The 19,146-nt window shown below is 42.8% G+C and overlaps 1 protein-coding gene across 1 annotated transcript in view; it reads left to right on the forward strand.

Annotated features, from left to right (window-relative positions):
* itga1 (integrin, alpha 1) overlaps nucleotides 1-19,146 on the forward strand; it is a 181,416-nt gene that overhangs the window by 21,196 nt on the left and 141,074 nt on the right. Inside the window, exons 2-3 of the mRNA XM_080185552.1 lie at nucleotides 12,460-12,580; nucleotides 18,387-18,499. Coding sequence (XP_080041678.1) covers nucleotides 12,460-12,580; nucleotides 18,387-18,499 — 234 coding nt within the window. The remainder of the gene's footprint in view (nucleotides 1-12,459; nucleotides 12,581-18,386; nucleotides 18,500-19,146) is intronic.

Genomic DNA, 19,146 nt, shown 5'->3' on the forward strand with positions numbered 1-19,146 from the left:
GCCAGAGAAAGTGGTTGAGGCAGGTACAATAATAACATTTAAAAAGCATTTGGAAAAGTAAATTAATTGGAAAGGATTAGGAGGATACAGGCCAAATGCAGGCAATTAGGACTAGCTGAGAGAGCACCATGGTTGCCATGGACCAGTTGGGCCAAAGGGCCTGTTTACATGCGGTATTACTCTATGACTCTATAACTCTCGTTCTTTGGAGTTTTGGAGCACAATAGAAATATCTGGAAGGCTGTCTCAATGCAGAATTAAGTGGCGTCATTACCTTACATTTGACTTGTTTTCATAATCCTGAATCTGCATAAGTAACAAAAACTCACAACTGCAAACTACTTCTATGACTTTTTCATTGGGAGGGGAGGTGGCAGTTTTAGGGGAGGGGGGTCAAATTAAACAACCCTGATTTCTCCACTCCCTATCTGTCCATAAATAGGCTTTTTTTTTAATTCTGATTTCCCTTTTTATGAATGTATTTTGATGTGTTTTCCCCAATCCTTAAATTCAGAAATGTTCCAATCCTCTATTAATAACCTGCACAGCAAACACAAGGTAAGATGAAAATACAAGGGGTGGTTTATTTATTTTTGTGCATACGTACTCGCATGAGTGGGATTTCACAACATCTACCCCTTTTACACTTGGATAAGACAAAAGGAAGAGGGCACAGCCACAATAAAACACAAGTTTGCTTCACGTGCGTTTCGATTCCAGAATCGGTATGTTCCCTCTGAGAGGAGGTTGGCTGATTGTAGAATGCTTCATCTTTCCAGAGCGAGATTTGCATCGGAGAAGACACATAGAGTGAATAAGTCAGGAGACAGGAGTTCCCAGGCTCCAGTTGTTGGCAGATTTGATGAGTGTCCAAGTTCTTTCTCCTGCCACTGGTTTGATGATAAATAGCACAGGCTGTTGCCTGGAATTCTGTTCATGCTGAAGTCCAAAACAGTAACTGCTCGAATTTAATTCTGCTGGATGATATCACACCACAGTTTTGGAAAGGTCACGTGGCATAACTCCTCAATGGTGGACAGAAGCAGTGACTGGAATCACAGAGATTTAACTGAATTCAGGTTTCGAACAAAGAAGAAGAAAAATATAGCACAGGAACAGGCTCTTTGGCCCTCCAAGCCTGTGCCTTTTGGTTTTTGGATACACTGGGTGCCATGGTGGCACAATGGTTTTCACTGCTGTTTCACAATGGCAGGGACCCGGATTCGATTCCCAACTTTGGTCACTGTCTGTGCAGAGTCTGCGCGTTCTCTCTGTGTCTGCGTGTGTTTCTACTGAGTGCTCTGGTTTTCTCCTACAGACCAAAAGACGTGTTGGTTAGGTGCATTGGTCATGCTAAATTCTCTCTTTAGCATGTACCCGAGTGCTGGAGTGTGGCGACTAGGGCATTTTCGCTGTAACTTCATTGCAGTGTTAATGACACTAATAGATAAACTTTTAAAAATACTATGGTGTTGGGTTACTAACTGTCATTCTTTTTGTTGAAACTGTTGTGTTGGGATCGTCAATGCTTCAGTCATTAGTACCCGAATGGCAAAATAAGACCTGTAAATATTTTTGTTTGTACAAAGTTAGCTGGAAGACACTCACTATCCTGTGGCCATTGTTACTTTGGAACGAATGCAAAGCATCAGGTAATGAGCTGGAGGCATATGTTAACTCAGTAATTTTCCATTTTTTACAACACAGTAAAGAAATGACTTTATAGAGCTGTCCAGTTGATGAATAAATATTTATCTTTCACATCTCAACCATGACACTCTGTACATACTAGTGATTGCACTTCAAAGTTTGAGTACTTTCAGCCGCTTTGGGTAGGATTTTACGGACTCATTCGAGAGAGACCGGAAATTCCCACCCAAGGTCAACAGATACTTTCATTGTCCGCCCCTCACCCACTCCGATTCTGTGGCGGGTGGGATGGTAGAATTCCAGCAATTATGAGACACACATTAAGGCATTTATGTCCTTTTTATGCAAAAACATTGATGTTAACATACAAAGAGAACAAAGAACAAAGAACAACCCGGCACGGGAAACAGGCCCTTCGGCCCAACGAGCCCGCGCCGCCATTTTAAAGCATTTTCCTACACCTACCCTGCCCCGTATGTATGCGAATGGTACCCCTACTGTAGCCAGATTCAGGGGAGAATAGTGTCGGGTCAATTTGGTACACCAATCAGCCTAAGAGCACATCTTTGGGGTGTGGGAGGAAACCGGAGCACCTGGAGGAAACCCACGCAACCACAGGGAGAATGCGCAAACTCCCACAGACACTGGCCCAAATCCATGTATCTGCACAGCTAGCAGTGATAGTCACCGAGCTGTTGTGGTGCCCGTCTGCTGGTCCAGATTTAAGCACACACATCGTCACGAAGTACATAGTTTTGCATCATGCAAGATACCCCGTAAATTTTTAAATTACCATTTCACAAATTAATTTAGGTTTTACAGCTACACTTTGCCCATTTAACAGTCAGAATTCCTCTGTCGTAGAACCCCAGGTTTCATGTTCAGGACGGTCTCCTTCGTCCATCAAGGACCATACCAAGCCTGTGGTGGTCAAAGCAAATTTGTTGGCGAGCATGATGCATAGTTAGTGAATGTGTACCTCAAAAGATAACATCTTTTGTTCTCATGGAGGATCATTCACACTTTGAAAGCATACTTTCTGAATATTTAGAGACCACTTCCACAAATTGTTCTTGATTGCTGGCATTCTCCAGCAGCAGCTTATTACAATAGGATCAGGAGAATAATATTTACTCAGCAGAAACCAGAAGGCTTTGACCTGCATTGCACACTCTTTAAATCTTTAAGCTTTACAATTTGATTTTATTTCCTCACAATGCTAGATTTTCAGAAGCAATTTCAGGGAACCTATCTTGGATGCCCTAGTTCTTTGAATTGGAGTATAAAAAATCAATTGGAGCTATAATAGAGCAGTACTTATTTGTAATCTGCCCCATTGGTGCTAGCAGTTCTCCAGTCTACAATGAGAAAATTCCATTTATAGCAGCTTTCCTGGAGTATGAAACTGGAGAGTAATTATGGTTATCTTGTGGATGTGTTGATTTAGAAAGTGTAATCAGTTTCAACTCTGCATTGTGTCCATGTATAAAAATCCAGCATGCAATTAAATGGCAAATAAGAAGATGACCATCTCTTAATTTATTACATTCCGAGCACTATGGGTAAGTTAACTGTGTGCGCTCATAGTTCTCTGCCATACAGGTGTGTATATGCCTTAACGTTTTGCAATTATCTATAACCTATTTACATATTACCATTGATATGAGTTCCGTGCATATATTTGAACATGTGGAGTGAAATAGTGCAGAAGGAGACCATTTGGCCCATCGAGTCTGCATCAACCACAATCCCAACCAGACCCTATCCCCATAACTGCACATACTTACCCTGACATGAGGTTCAATTGAGCATGGCCAATCCACCTAACCCGCACATCTTTGGGCTGTGGGAGAAAACCGGAGCACCCGGAAGAACCGGGGTCTCACGGGATCTCACAGGATCCAGGGTGAGGTAACTAAATGGATACAAAATTGGCTTGATGACAGAAGTTGTAGAGGGTTGTGTTTCAAACTGGAGGCCTGTAACCAGCGTTGTGCCTCAGTGTTCAGTGATGGGTCCACTGTTGTTTGTCGTTTACATTAATGATTTGGGTGAGAATATAGGGGGCATGGTTAGTAAGTCTGCAGATGACACTAAGGTTGGCGGCATAGTGGACAATGAAGAAAGTTATATCAGATTGCAATGGAATCTTGATCAATTGGGCTGGTAGCTAGGCAAATGGCAGATGGAGTTTAATTTAGATAAATGCGAGGCGATGCATTTTGGTAGATTGAACCAAGACAGGACTTACTCAGTCAACGGTAGAGCATTGGAGAGAGTTAGAGAACAAAGAGATTTAGGAGTACAGGTTCATAGCTCCTTGAAAGTGGAGTCACAGGTGAAGAGTGGTGAAGAAGGCATTCGGCATGCTTGGTTTCATGGTTAGAACGTCTAATACAGGAGCTGGGACATCTTGTTGAAGTTGTACAACACATTGGTAAGGCCACACTTGGAATACTATGCACAACTTTGGTCACCCTATTATAGAGAGGATATTATTAAACAAGAAACAGTGCAGAAAAGATTTACTAGGATGCCACTGGGACTTGATGGTTTGAGTTATGAAGAGATTCTGGATAGACTGAGACTTTTTTCTCTGGAGCGTAGAAGGCTGAGGGATGATCTTATAGAGGTCTGTAAAATAATGAGGGGCATAGATCAGCTAGATAGTCAATATCTTTTCTGAAAGGTAGGGGAGTCTAAAACTAGAGGGCATAAATTTAAAGTGAGAGGGGAGAGATACAAAAGTGTCCAGAGAGGTAATTTTTTCACACAGAGGGTGGTGAGTGTCTCAACAAGCTGCCAGGGTACAATTTTGTCTTTTAAAAAGCATTTAGTTAGTTACATGGGTACAAAGAACAAAGAACAACCCAGCACGGGAAACAGGCCCTTCGGCCCAACAAGCCCGCGCCGCCGCATCACCCTACACCTATTCTACCCTGCATGTCTACAAATAGAACCCCTGCCTTAGCCAGATTCAGGGGAGAATAGTGTCAACTTGGTAAAACCAATCAGCCTAAGAGCACATCTTTGGGGTGTGGGAGGAAACCGGAGCACCCGGAGGAAACCCACGCAACCACAGGGAGAATGCACAAACTCCCACAGACACAGGCCCAAATCCATGTATCTGCACAACTAGCAGTGCTAGTCACCGAGCTGTTGCGGCGCCCGTCTACCGGTCCAGGATCAAGCACACACACCGACACGAAGTACTAGGCCACTCCCGGAACCTCCAACAGCAGCCCACGCACGACCCACCGTGTGCATGCCCCTCGTTTGACAACGAGGTGGACCTCCACCTGCGGAATAAAAAGACAAAAACGTTAATCACAAGCCTGCCTTTCCGGTGTCTCCCGAGGTTCTAACCCTTATTTAATAACCCCTACCATAACCCTCCATCCTCGTTTCACTCATGTGTCTATCTAACTGAACCTTAAACGAGTCCAACGTTCCCGCCTCCACCACCCTACTCGGTAGCGCGTTCCATACCCCCACAACTCTCTGCGTAAAGAACCTTCCTCTCATATCCAAATTATACCTCTCCCCCCTCACCCTTAAATCATGTCCTCTTGTATTTGTAACCAATCTAGGGAGAAGTGTCTCACTATTGACTCTGTCTATTCCCTTCAGTATCTTATATACCTCTATCATGTCCCCCCTCAATCTCCGTCTTTCCAAGGAGAACAGTCCCAGTTTCTCCAACCTTTCCTCGTAACCCAGCCCCTCCATGCCAGGCAACATCCTGGTAAACCTCCTCTGCACCCTTTCCAGAGACTCCACGTCCTTCCGGTAGTAAGGTGACCAGAACTGGACGCAGTACTCCAAATGCGGTCTAACCAACGTTCTACACAACTGAAGCATTAGACGGCAGCTTTTAAACTCTATACCCCTTCCTATAAAGGCTAGCATTCCATAAGCCTTCCTGACAACATTCTCCACTTGTGTCGCAACCTTCATGGATTTGTGAACCTGCGCTCCCTGGTCCCTCTGTGTTTCTATACTCCTAATTTGTCTACCTTTAATCACATAGCTCCTCTCTACGTTATTCCTTCCAAAATGCATCACCTCACATTTGTCAGGATTAAATTCCATCTGCCACCTATCTGCCCAATGCACCAACCTATCTATATCCTGTTGTATCACCTCACAATCCACTTCGGTACCCGCCAACCCTGCCATCTTGGTGTCATCAGCAAACTTGCTGATCACACCACCTACGCTCTCTTCCAAGTCATTTATGTAGACTACAAAGAGGAGAGGTCCCAGTACTGAGCCCTGCGGCACACCACTGGTCACTGGCCTCCAGCCGGACAAAGTCCCCTCCACAACTACTCTCTGTCTCCTATTACCCAGCCAGTTCTCGATCCACCTAGCTACCTGACCTTGTATCCCATGCGCCTTAACCTTTTCTACCAGCCTACCATGAGGGACTTTGTCAAACGCCTTACTGAAATCCATATAGATGACATCAACGGCTCTCCCATCGTCAACCGTTTTTGTCACCTCCTCAAAGAATTCCACCAGATTCGTAAGGCAAGACCTCCCTCTAACAAAGCCATGTTGCGTATCCCTAATCAGATCGCAACACTCCAAATGCTCATACATCCTACCCCTAAGTATTTTTTCCATTAATTTCCCTACCACTGATGTCAAACTCACCGGTCTATAATTTCCAGGGTTATCCCTACTACCTTTTTTGAACAGCGGTACCACATTTGCTACCCTCCAGTCTTCTGGGACCTCACCTGTGTCCAAAGAAGAGACAAAGATTTACGGGTAAAAAGGGTATAGAGGGAAATGGGCCAAATGCAGGCATTGGGACTACCTTCAGGGTTTAAAAAAAGGGTTGCATGGACAGTTGGGCCAAAGGGCCTGATTCCATGCTGTAAACTTCTATGACTCTATGACTTGATGCCTGCGTGGGTTTTCTTTGGGTGCTGTGGTTTCCTCCTACAGTCCAAGATGTGCGGGTTAGGTTGATAGGTCATAACAAATTGTTCCTTAATGTCACGGCGAATTAAGAGGGTAAATATGTGGGGATAGGACAGGACCTGGATAGGATTGTTATCAATGCAGGCTCAATGGATTAAATAGCCTCCTTCTGCATTGTAGATTCTATGATTCTAAGATTCTAAATTACGGGGGTGCAAGAATTTAGAATAGTTATGGTGGGGGACTTTAATTGTTCAAAAATTATATAATAGTGCCAGGAGCAGAGAGGGTCAAGAGTTCCTGGAATGTGATCTGGAGAATTTTCTAAAATAGAAGGTTTCTAGTCCAATGATGAAGGGGGCACGGCTACACGTGGTTATGGGAGTGAGATGGGCTGAATGTATCGAGTGTCAGTGGGAGAACATTGAGGGAAACAGTGATCATTGTATCATAACGTTTCAGTCGCTTCAGGGGGAAAGCCAACTTCAGTGGGGTAAGAACGGATCTGTACACCCCTTAAAGAATGAAACTGGAAATTATAGAGAACAAGGAAATGGCAGAGGAGCTAAGTAGGTATTTACTATAGAGAATACAACAAACATCCCAGAAATAGTAAAAAAAGGGGAAAGAATTAAATACAGTCACTATCTCCAGATAATTAGTGCTATGCAAACTAATGGGATTAAAGGCTGACAGGTTCTCTGGACCTTATGATATGCACCCCAGAATCTGAAAGAAGGTACATGCAGAGATTGTGGCTGCAATTCTGCCATTGCGACCTACAACTTTTCTGGTGGGTCGAGATGGGAGATGCGCATTGCCGGCCACATTCCCAGATTTGCGCATGTGCCAGGAATGTATGCGCATCTCCCAGAGCCGGCAAACAGTCACTAGTCAGACTGGAAACTGACAGGAAGGTAGGTAAGTCATTTGTATCTGTTTTTAAATGTATTTAAAATATGCTTAGCAGGCCATTATTGGGAATTTGTCGGTCCCAATCGAATCTCCCATCCTGCCAGGAGTACTTCATCCTGGCGGGATTCAGACTAACTCCCCACATTCAGGGAACTAGCGGGAGAGCCAGCCGGAATGAAGGGAGGGCAATTGGGGTTCTCCAGGGTGTTGGGCGGTTGGTGGGGGGGGGGGGGGGGGCGGGGGGGGGGTGAGTGGCTGGTGCCCCCTGGGTATTGGCACCCTGGCAGTGCTAGCCTGTTCCCCCGGCACTGCTCATCAGGCAGTGCCAAGGGGACGAGGCCTATTGTGGGCAGGACCTGGGGCAGTTGGTTCGGATGGGGGTCCCATTGCCACCCAGTAGACAGGAATGGTCTGGGATGGAGGTAGGGCAGCAATTGGGGCGGGCTAGAGGGGGTGGCCAACCTCCAGGGGTTGAGGAAGTGGGGTTAGAAGGGGGAGGCGGGAGGATCGTCACTGCTGGGGTGAGATGGGCTGTTCATCAGGGCACTCTGAGATGAGGGGGGTCAGGGCTGGCCTGGGAATTGCTGTGGGAGCCATGACCGGGTCTTTGTGGGGGTTGGAGCGGCAGCACTGCAGGGGTCCAAGGCTGGCGTGCGCAGAGTTCCTGAACAGTCAAACTCTGGCACGAATGGGTCCCACCTCCTGGGATTTTAATGGTATTCATGACAGGGACCTCTGCAGTGCGGAGATTGAGGTGAGAAGCTGAACTGACAAAACAGTCGGGATTTAGAACAGTTTCCTCGCCAATTCTGTACTTCTGGGAGAATCGCAGCCTGTATGTGTATTGGTAGTCATTTCCCAAAATTCTTTGGGTTTTGGAACTGTGCCAAAGGACTGGAAAACTGCCTGTTGTCATACCCTTGTTCCAAAAAGGAAGGAGACAAAATGCAGGAAACTACAGGCCAGTGAAATTAACTTCAGTTATTTGAAATATATTAGAATCGATTATTAAGGCGACAAAAGCAGTGTATTTGGAAAGTATCTGATCAAGCAGAGTCAGCATGGTTTCATGAAGAGTAAATCATGTCTAGATTTCTATCAGCTATTAGCCAGAATAGATGGATGAGAAGCAGTCAGTATTGTTTATTTAGATTTTCAAAAGGCATTTAATCATTGAACCCTACAATACAGAAAGAGGCCTTTCGGCCCATCAAGTCTGCACCGAACACAATCCTACCCAGGCCCTACCCCCATATCCCTACATATTATACCCACTAATCCCTCTAACCTCACATCCCTGGACACTAAGGGGCAACTTCTTAGCACGGCCAAGCAACCTTTGGACTGTGGGAGGAAACCAGAGTACCCGGAGGAAACCCAAGCAGACACGAGGAGAATGTGCAAACTCCACACAGACAGTGAGGTGCAACACAAAAGGCAAGATAGGTGCTTAAGGTAATATTCTGGCATGGGCTGCATTCAGTGTAGCATGCAGCCCATCAAGCCTGCACCAACAACAATCCCAGCCAGCCCTATCCCTGTAACCCTGCATATTTACCCTGATAATCCCCCGACACTGAGAAGCAATTTTTTTTAGCATGGCCAATCCAACAACCCGCAAAACTTTGGATTGTGGAAGGAAACCACAGCACCCGGAGAAAACCCATGAAAACACTTGGAGAACATGCACACTCCACATAGACAGTCATCCGAGGCAGAAATGCATTCCTGACGCTGCGGATGCAACACTGCTAAACACTGTGCAACCATGCCACCTTAGACCTTAACTAGCATGGCAGGTTGCTGATAATCAAGATCCAAGATTGTGAATGTAGCCCAATCCATCATGCAAACCAGCCTCCCATCTATTGACTCTGTCTACACTTCCCGTTGCCTTGGCAAAGCAGCCAGCATAACTAAGGACCCCACGAACCCCGAAACATTCTTTCTCCCATCTTCTTCCGTCAGGAAAAAGATACAAAAGCCTGAAGTCACGTACAAACCAATTCAAGAACAGCTTCTTCCCTGCTGTCGTCAGACTTTTGAGTAGACTTACATAGAACATAGAACATTACAGCACAGTACAGACCCTTCGACCCTTAATGTTGTGCCGAGCTATGTCCAATCCCAAGATCAAGCTATCCCTTCCATATCATTCTGGTGTGCTCCATGTACCTATCCAATAACCACTTGAAAGTTCCTAAAGTGTCCGACTCCACTATCACAGCAGGCAGTGCATTCCACACCCCAACCACTCTCTGAGTAAAGAATTTACCTCGGACATCCCTCCTATAACTCCCATCATGAACCTTATAGTTACGCCCCCTTGTAACAGCTACACCCATCCGAGGAAATAGTATCTGCACGTCTACTCTATCAATTCCTCTCATCATCTTATAAACCTCTTATATTACCTTGCATTAAGTTAATCTTTCTCTACATCCTAGCTATGACTGTAACATTACATTCTGCACTCTCTCATTTCCTTCTCTGTAAACAGTATGCTTTGTCTTTATAGTGTGGAAGAAACAATATTTTTCACTGTATGCTAATACATGTGACAATAATAAATCAAACCAAATCAAAATGTGCAGTGCCCTTTATCTGGGCCCTATACAAACAGGGGAAACAAATGTGTATCTCCATTACCATCTGGTGGAGCAAGTGATAATGGATAGTTCCAAATCCGAAACAGAAACAGAAAATTATTGCCGTGATTCTCACCGAAAATGTTATAGAGACGAAGAGAAAGGTATGTGTGACAGAAATATATAAGATGCAGAAGTAAGAAGGAAACAAGTTTTTATTTAACACATCTCTAACTAAAAGAATGAGACTCCAAAACTACGAAAAATGTTATTTTCATTACCAGAGAGGCCATTTGACAGTAATTACAATTCACTGGCATTTTAAAAGAATCCTTACACGAGAATGAATAAACAAAACATTTTCTGGAGAACATTGGCCATTTCTGAGATTAGCACACCAACTTCATGATGTAGAATGTATTTGAATAGTAGGCCAGACAATGAGATGTGATTATTTTAAGAGAGATAGGGCATTTTGGACATCGACTTTAGGATTTCGATATTTGTTTTTGCTCACTGATTTTGCATTCAAATTTCCACCAGGGCTGTTAGACTCACCGTCATTTCATAGAACATTCAACCAATCCAAAATCCAGTCAGGAGGATAGACACGTAAACATTTTACAGTTTAAAACAAAATATTTAAAATAGTTACACACCTCATTTCCCTCTGCATTGATAATTTCGAAGAACGATTATTCATGGAACATGTTTATTTATGATTTAATTTCTGTATTAGCTGCATTGGGTAAGAGAGATAATAGAGAGGCTGAATTTCAAAAGGTTGTCTGGGGGGCAGTCTGTTCCAAATTCCAGTGTCGGTGATATTTGCATATTGCTGATGGGAACCTGCAGCCTTTTCAACAGAACTGCATCTCATCAAATTAATATTATGGTTCAGCTGCAGTGTAAGGGAATCAATTGCATGTATGTAGATTTGATACAAACTGCTCAGTCAGTTTAATAGATTAGTCCCATACATTGGTCATTTAAATTTTAAAGGCCCTTAGCAACTTTGGATGTTAGGGATATACCGGCAACTTGGATACATTATTATCTCCAATGATACCAGTGTGGGAATTACATAAATTGTCTTTCTTTATTTACATGTGCCCAGCCAAATGCAACAGAGATTTTAAAGGAAGTAAAAGGACAACCACATATTCACCCCCAAGGACAGTTTTCATTTTTTAACACCAGAAGGATGAGGAAATGAGGGGACTAATTGATTCTGAGCTCTTGGCTTTCAACTGGCAGGAGGTCAATTAAGGCTTGATGTGGCCTTTGGGAAGGCCCCTAATTAAGATAATTGATCCCAAGATCAATTATGGTACATCGCAGGACCTAGGGGTTCCTAAACAGATGAAGATTGTAAAGCTGCCAAAGTTCTTTGTGAAGGCACTAAAGTGATGTGGTTCTTGATCGTTCCAATGACCGACCAGAGTGGGTGTCAATAATGCACACAGCCTGGCCCACCCAAAAATGCTCCAATCACAAGAATTTGGAAAGAAATCACCCTTCCATTCAAACCCATGGGAATTTTGGTCTCTGAGGCAGAATTTTCCCATCTGGAGACTCAACACCTCGGTGGGGCAGGAATGAGGCATGTTCCCTGCTGCAGAGGCTGGTGGGAAAACACACCAAATCCTCTGGCCCTGACCTCATCAGTTATGCAGCTGGGTATTTTGTGCTATTTCTGTGTTGGGGCAGGCTGAATGGTGCATAGTACATCATCTTATCTAGGCACCGTAGTGAAAAGCCACCAAACATCACTAACCCATTATTGAAAAAGGAAGATGGGCCTGCTGAACATGGAGATGGATCTCCAGGCCCACTTGAGATTGAAAGATGGGCCCCCTCCACGACACGGAATCTGAAAGATCCACCTGCAGGTGCACCTCCATCCACTGCTGTTGTGTTCCAGGGTCAAGGGTTACAAGTTGCCTCCATTCTGAACTCTAGAGGCATTGTTTAGATGAATCCTGATACCTGCATGCCACTTTGTTCCTAACATGTTTCACTTTGGCGTGTTTTTCAGCTGGGTCCACAAATGATTGGGTATGGATGGTACAGCCTTCATCTGCATCTCATTAGCAGGATGCAGATGGGTTTGTTGCAAGCCTCCAGCAAGCTTCCTGATCCAACATGGCGGACATCAATATCCCACTAGTAAATTCACACTGACATAATATGGATTTTTGGACCCCTTACTGAATTCTCCTTCCCGGTCTGCCATTTAGCTCATCAGTGGATTCTTGGGAGATTTTAACCCCTGATTAAGTTTGCCATGCTGCTGTGTGTACAATTTGGGTGTAATTAATATCTAAGAGTTTATATTTTACCTGGACTTACTTCATTTCTTGTTTTCCCACAGGTATTTCGCAACTGGCCAGTTCATTCAATGTTGACGTGAAAAACCCCTTGTTATTTACTGGTTCACAGGCAGACATGTTTGGATATACTGTTAAGCAATTTGAAAACGAAGATGGGAAATGGTAAGCAGTGTTTGCTTTTTAATAATTTTAGAAGGAAATACTGTGATTTTGGCAAATGTGTGAGATGGCAAGGGGCGTGAGTCTAATAACTTGTATTGCAAACAGCACCACTTGAAGTGGCACTGCACAAGTACACTGTACACTGATCTCTCTGGATATCACATAGTCAACATAATCACATTATTTTCTGGTGCTTCAAGTGCATCATGACACTCCAGGAGTCTGCGAACAAAGTACTAGCAGCCAGTAACTATATTAATTCAGGAGCAGATGCAGTAATTTCAATGCATCAGACACTGACCATCATTTTACCAGTCCAGGGTACTTTACAATGCCAATCGGTTGCTTATATTGTGAATTATTCTAAATGCATATTTTTCATGTTGTCTCAGACAAACATTGACTGATGATTTGAATTGTTGTACTACCACAGAAGAGAACATTTGATGAAATGCAAACCTCTCTGCAGCGTCAGTTATTTTGCTGTAATCCTGCCTAGTTGAAAACATCTGTGAGATGTTGCAGATGCTTAATTAATAAGTCCTGTTGTTTTTTTTTCTCTCTGATCTGAAGGGAATCAAACAAGGTTTAAATGTTGATTGATGCATCCTTAAAATGCACAGCTGACTTAGCATTTAAGAAAAAAAACATGTGTAACAAATGATTACTTACCTCCCTGTATCCAATGCTGCAATTATCACATAACCCAGCAAGCAGTCTGCATTTTTGATTTGATTTTTTTTTTGGTCCTTTCATCAGAGCCTCGAGCTTGTTGTGCTAACTAACAGACAACGGCTATAAAGCACTCCCTCAGACAGAAAGAACTTTGTAGAAAGGTAGATGGCGAGTGTAAAAGAAAGAGGGTGGGATGTGGTGAAAGATACAAGGGGTTAAACAAAAGCTGAGTCAGAGGCAATGGCCTAAATTTTAAAACAAAATAATGGGGAGGCTATCAATGCAGTTTTGGCAAATGGTTCTAAGAAGATTTTGATATCAGCGAAGGAGCTGGTAAGGCAGAGGAAAATTGTGAGGAAGATTTCAGGGACAAGAATGCAACTTTTGAAAGAATGTTCACAAATAATGGAAGAGAGGAAATGCAGAACATGTCATTTTCCTTCATTAAAAAAATCGAGAACAAGGTGTTAAGCCGTACATTTTTTTATTCATTTGTTCGACATAGATGTCGCCAGCTGGCTGGCATTTATTGCCTGACCCTGGTTGCCCTTGGAGGGCAGCTGAGAGTCAATAGCATTGCTCTGGAGTCACATATAGGCCAGACCAGGTAATGACAGCAGATTTCCTTCCATAAAGGAATTAGTGAACCAGGTGATTTTTCTGACAGTCGAATTAGAGTCATCAATAAATTCTTAATTACAGATTTTTTTTATTGAATTCAAATTTCACCATCTGCCATGGCAGGATTCGAACCCAGGTCCCCAGATATTAGCTGAGTTTTTGGATTAATAGGCCAGCAAAAATACCTCTAGGCCATCACCTTCACCTAAGATCACTGAATGGATCAATAAAGTAAAAGCAAAATACTGCGGATATTAGAAATCTGAAGTAAAAGCAGAAAACACTTGGAAAATTCAGGAGGTCTGGCAGCATCTGTGGCGAGGGAACCTGAGTTAATGGGCGGGATTTTCTGGCTGTGCACACCCCAAGTCCGGAAATTCCCAGCCTAGGTCAACGGCCCTTTACATGGTCCACCACTAAATGTTCTGTCCCACCCGCTACAATTCCTGCAGCAAGCAAGATGGGAAAATTCCACCCAACATTTTGAGTCTATGTGACTCTTCCTGAAGACTTGAAACATTAACCCTGTTTCCCTCTTCACAGATGCTGTCAGACTTGTTGCGTTTTTCGAGCATTTTCTCTATTTATTTCATTCAGTGAATCAGTCAGCTGATAGTAGACATTCCACGTGTCTGCTCAGCAACTCTCTAACTTCCTGTGTTATGCATCAGGATGCACAGGAGTTATAAGATAGTCCTGAAAGATAAAACTGAATGATTTGTTTCAATTAGGTAATATAGGACCCAGGATCACCATGGTATTAACCTTCTGAGCAAAAAGTGTGCACCAGTGCATCCTCTAACTTGTCCTTATTATGAGGGTGGATCGAGCAATTTTATAATCATAGAATCCCTACAGTGCAGAAGGAGGCCATTTGGCCCATTGGGTTTGCACCAATTCTCCAACAGCATTTTACTCAGGTTCTACCCCCGCCCCATTCCCTTAACCCCATGTTTTAATCTTGCCTGACTTTCCTCTGTCTTTGCTGCACCTGGTGGATGTTTCATTCTTCTCTCTTTGCTGCAATTCTTTACATCGCAATGTTGAAAATGAAATCTGTTCCTTGATCATAACACAGATTAAAAAATAACCCCTACATATTGCTGTTTCCTGAGATATAGTCAAGTGCAGTTTCGCTTCCGGTAGACACCAGTGCCTATGTTCCATAGTACAGTAGCTTGTTTATGGTTCCCCTTCGAAAACTGTGGAGATAGGGATCAGTACGTGGCTGGGAAACATTCCACTTAGACTAGTTTTCCTTCTTGTAAATAATTGTCCTTCTGTTCTCAAATACCAACAGAGTTCAGATGCATTACAATGAAGTCATCTGTGCAAAGCCTGCAACCAGAGACAATCAGATGAGAATGAACTGTTACTTTAGTTTGAATATGAATAACTTCACAGAATCACAGAGTTGTGACAGCACAGAAGGAGGCCATTTGACCCATCATATCTACAACAGCTCTCCAAACGAGCATCTTGGGTTAGTCCCGTTCCCCTGGCTTTTCCCTGTACCACTGCACATTTTTTATATTCGAGTTACACGGAAGCACCAAATTTCCTTCATAATATTTCCTGAATATGATTTGCTCTTCATTTCTACTGGGCAGAAAACTCCTGTTTACTCCCTAACATCAACAATTAAGACAGACTTAAGTCATGTTTTACACATTCTGATGTTATATTTCAATGACTGAGAAGGAAAACCGATCATATTTTTTTGTTTCCATTATATTTGCCATCTTAGTAGGAGTTGGACAGATTCCTAGAAATTATGCTTTAATATCCCAGAGGTGGTTCCCCATAAATGAATTATTTTTATATGTCAAAAAGCATTATATGTCCAACTTTATGAATGCAAAATATTTTGGCTGCAGGATTCAGCTGTATAAAGAATAAAAGATAGGGTTTCTAAAACCAACCTATTCCCTGATTGTATAGCACAGCATGGAAGTTCTGTGCACGCTCCTCCAAGAGATTTTTTTTTTCTCATTCACAATTTGTGAATGCTTCACTTAAGTCATATATCTACTACAAATTATTGCACAATTAAACAGCCAGTGAAAGTTCAAAGGTTATGTAGTACTGGAGTGACAGTGCTCAGCACTGCTGCCTCAAAGTGTCAGAGATCCCAATTCAATTCCTGGCTTGGGTCACTGTCTGTGCAGAGTCTGCATGTTCTCCTCATGTCTGAGTGGGTCTCCTCTGGATGTTCCAGTTTCCTCCAACAATCTGAAAGATGTGCTGGTTAGGTGCATGAGCCATGCTAAATTCTCCCTCAATGTACCGAAACAGGCCAGACTGTGGCAAGTAAGGGATTTTCACAGTAACTTCATTGCAGCATTGATGTAAGCCTACTTGTGACACAATAAATAAACTTTAACTTTAAACTTGTGGAGAATCCAAAGTGCTTCTACAAATAGATAAAGGGCAAAAGATGTTAGGGAACTTGGGGAAATAAATAGTAATGTCTTGAGGAGTGTACATATTACAGAGAAGGAAGTGCTGGAAATCTTAAAGCACATCGAGTAGATGAGTCCCCGTGACCTGATGAAGTGTATCCCAGGGCATTATGGGAGGCTAGGAGGAAATTGCAGGTCCTCGAGCCGAGATATTTGAATCATCAATAGTCACAGGTGAGATGCCTGAAGATTGGCAAATGTTGTGCCTTTGTTTAAAAAGGATTGCAGGGAAAAGCCTGGGAACTACAGACCAGTGAGCCTCACATCTGAGGTGGAGAAGTTGTTGAAAGTATTTTGAGAGACAGGACCTACAGGCATTTAGAGATGCAATGACTGATTAGGGACAGTCAGCATGGCTTTGTGAGTGGAAAATCATGTCTCACAAATTTGATTGAGTTTTTCAAAGGTAAAACCAAGAAGGTAGATGAGGGCAGTGCAGTTGATGTTGTGTACATGGATTTTAACAAGGCCTTTGACAAGGTACCACTCGTTAAGTTGTTGTGTAAGGTTAAATCTCACGGGATCTAGGGTGAGGTATCTAAATGGATACAAAAGTGACTTCTTAACGGAAGCCAGAGAGTTCTTGTAGAGGGTTATTTTTCAAACTAGAGGCCTGTGACCAGCAATATGCCTCAAGGATCAGTGCTGGGTCCACTGTTATTTGTCATTTATATTAATGATTTGGATGAGAATATAGGAGGCATCGTTAGTAAATTATAGAGATATAGGGGCACAGGTTCATAGCTCCTTGAAAGTGGAGCCACAGGTAGAGAGAGTGGTGAAGGTGGCATTCAGCATGTTTGCTTTCATTGTCAGAACATTGAATACAGGAGTTGGGACATCTTGTTGAAGTTGTTCAAGACATTGGTAAGACCACACTTGGAATACTACGTACAGTTCTGGTCACCCTATTGTAGAAAGGATATTATTAAACCAGAAAGAGTGCAGAAAAGATTTACTAGGATGGTACCGGGACTTGATGGTTTGAGTTATAATGAGAGGCTGGATAATCTGAGATTTTTTCTCTGGAGTGTAAAAGGCTGAGGGGTGATCTTATAGAGCTCTACAAAATAATGAGGACAGATCAGCTAAATAGTCAATATCTTTTTCCAAAGGTATGGGAGTCTAAAACTAGAAGGTACAGGTTTAAGGTGAGAGGGGAGAGATACAAAAGAGTCCAGAGGGGCAATTTTTTCACACAGAGAGTGGTCAGTGTCTGGAACAAGCTGCCAGAGGTAGTTGTAGAGGTGGGTACAACTTTTGTCTTTTAAAAAGCATTTAGACAGTTACACAGGTAAAATGGGTATAGAGGGATATGGGCCAAATGTGGGCAATTGGGATTAGCTTAGGGGTTAAAAAAAAAGGGCTGCATGGACAAGTTGATTGAATGGCCTGTTTCCATGCTGTAAACCTCTATGATTCTCTGACTCAATGAGTTAATAAAAATAGATGTTAAAGAGAACACCTTGCACCAGAGCATTATCCTATCAATTCTGTGCACATGGTCTGGAGCAGTTCCCTGGCCGACCCTTCATTAGAGCTGCGTTCTTTAACATCTGAAAGTAAGAGAAAAAGTTTCTTTAACATCCAGTCATCCAGACTCAAAATGTTGGCTCTATTCTCTCTCCACAGATGCTGTAAAGCTTACCACGATTTTCCAGTGTTTTCTGTTTTTGTTTCAGATTCCAGCATCTGCAATATTTTGCTTTATCTCAATATAGCTTCATCATTTTGGTGCTGGGAACAGAAAATATAATTTACATTTTCAGCAAATCTGTATTTTAATGTCTTTCTGACCGGAAAGAAGTCCACCTAATCATGATAGGAACATAGGAATTAGGATCAGAAGTAGGTAAATTCAGCCCTTTAAGCTTGTTCCAACATTAAATCAGACAATAGCTAATCTCTCCCTCATCTCAATTCTACCTCCCTACCTGTTCCCTGTGTTCCTCTTTCCCTTTATTTTGTTAGAAATATGTCTATCTCAATGTATCAATATGTCTATGCTGCAAAGTAATCGTGGCTATTTCTTTTCCCTTTGCATTCAGGCTTCTTATTGGCTCTCCCTGGAAAGGACAACCCAAAAACAGGACTGGTGAGGTTTACAAATGCCCAGTGCTCAAATCCACCAATTCAGAATGTGTGAAGCTGAACTTAGCTGGTAAAGTAAAGCAGATTTTCTCTCATAAAATCATTGTAACAATACTCTTATTCACAAAGTACTTGGGCTCAGTCCTCACCCTTTGTTCCATGTTACTGTATAATCTTACAAAGAATGGTATGTGTGAGCTCGCAAAACAGGTATATACTGCTCGGTTTATTTGTAAATCAAAGTTGGGAGATTTTAACGTTTGGATATATCACTATCAGTGGATAATGACATTATCAGCTCCCCCATGCCCCCTTCCCCTGCACCCGAATGACTTGCTGGCTTTGAACATATGGCTCAGCTTTCCAGGAGCCTCCATTAAAAGCAAAAATGGTGATTCCTCCTCCTCCTCCTCCCCCCACCCCCGTGAATGAATAATCTGAGATGCTTTCATGGCTGTTTTCCACTAGCTGTTAAGATTAAAATCCCTCCCCGATCCATCATCAAATCGAAATGATGTCTCATCCCCCTAAATCCATTATTAGAACATGTAAGGTGGACTCAGTGATAATAAAGCAAGCCCATAGAAATAGGGCGTCTTTATGGGATAAAATGATCTCAAAAAATGCATTGGAGAGAAGGAAAAACAGTTGAATAAAAAATGTGAAGAAATAGAAAAGATAAAATGACAACTTCAAGAACGGTGTATAAAATATTAA

Source organism: Carcharhinus amblyrhynchos, chromosome 1 (assembly GCF_965287045.1).
Source record: "Carcharhinus amblyrhynchos chromosome 1, sCarAmb.v2.hapA, whole genome shotgun sequence".
Lineage (NCBI taxonomy): Eukaryota > Metazoa > Chordata > Chondrichthyes > Carcharhiniformes > Carcharhinidae > Carcharhinus > Carcharhinus amblyrhynchos.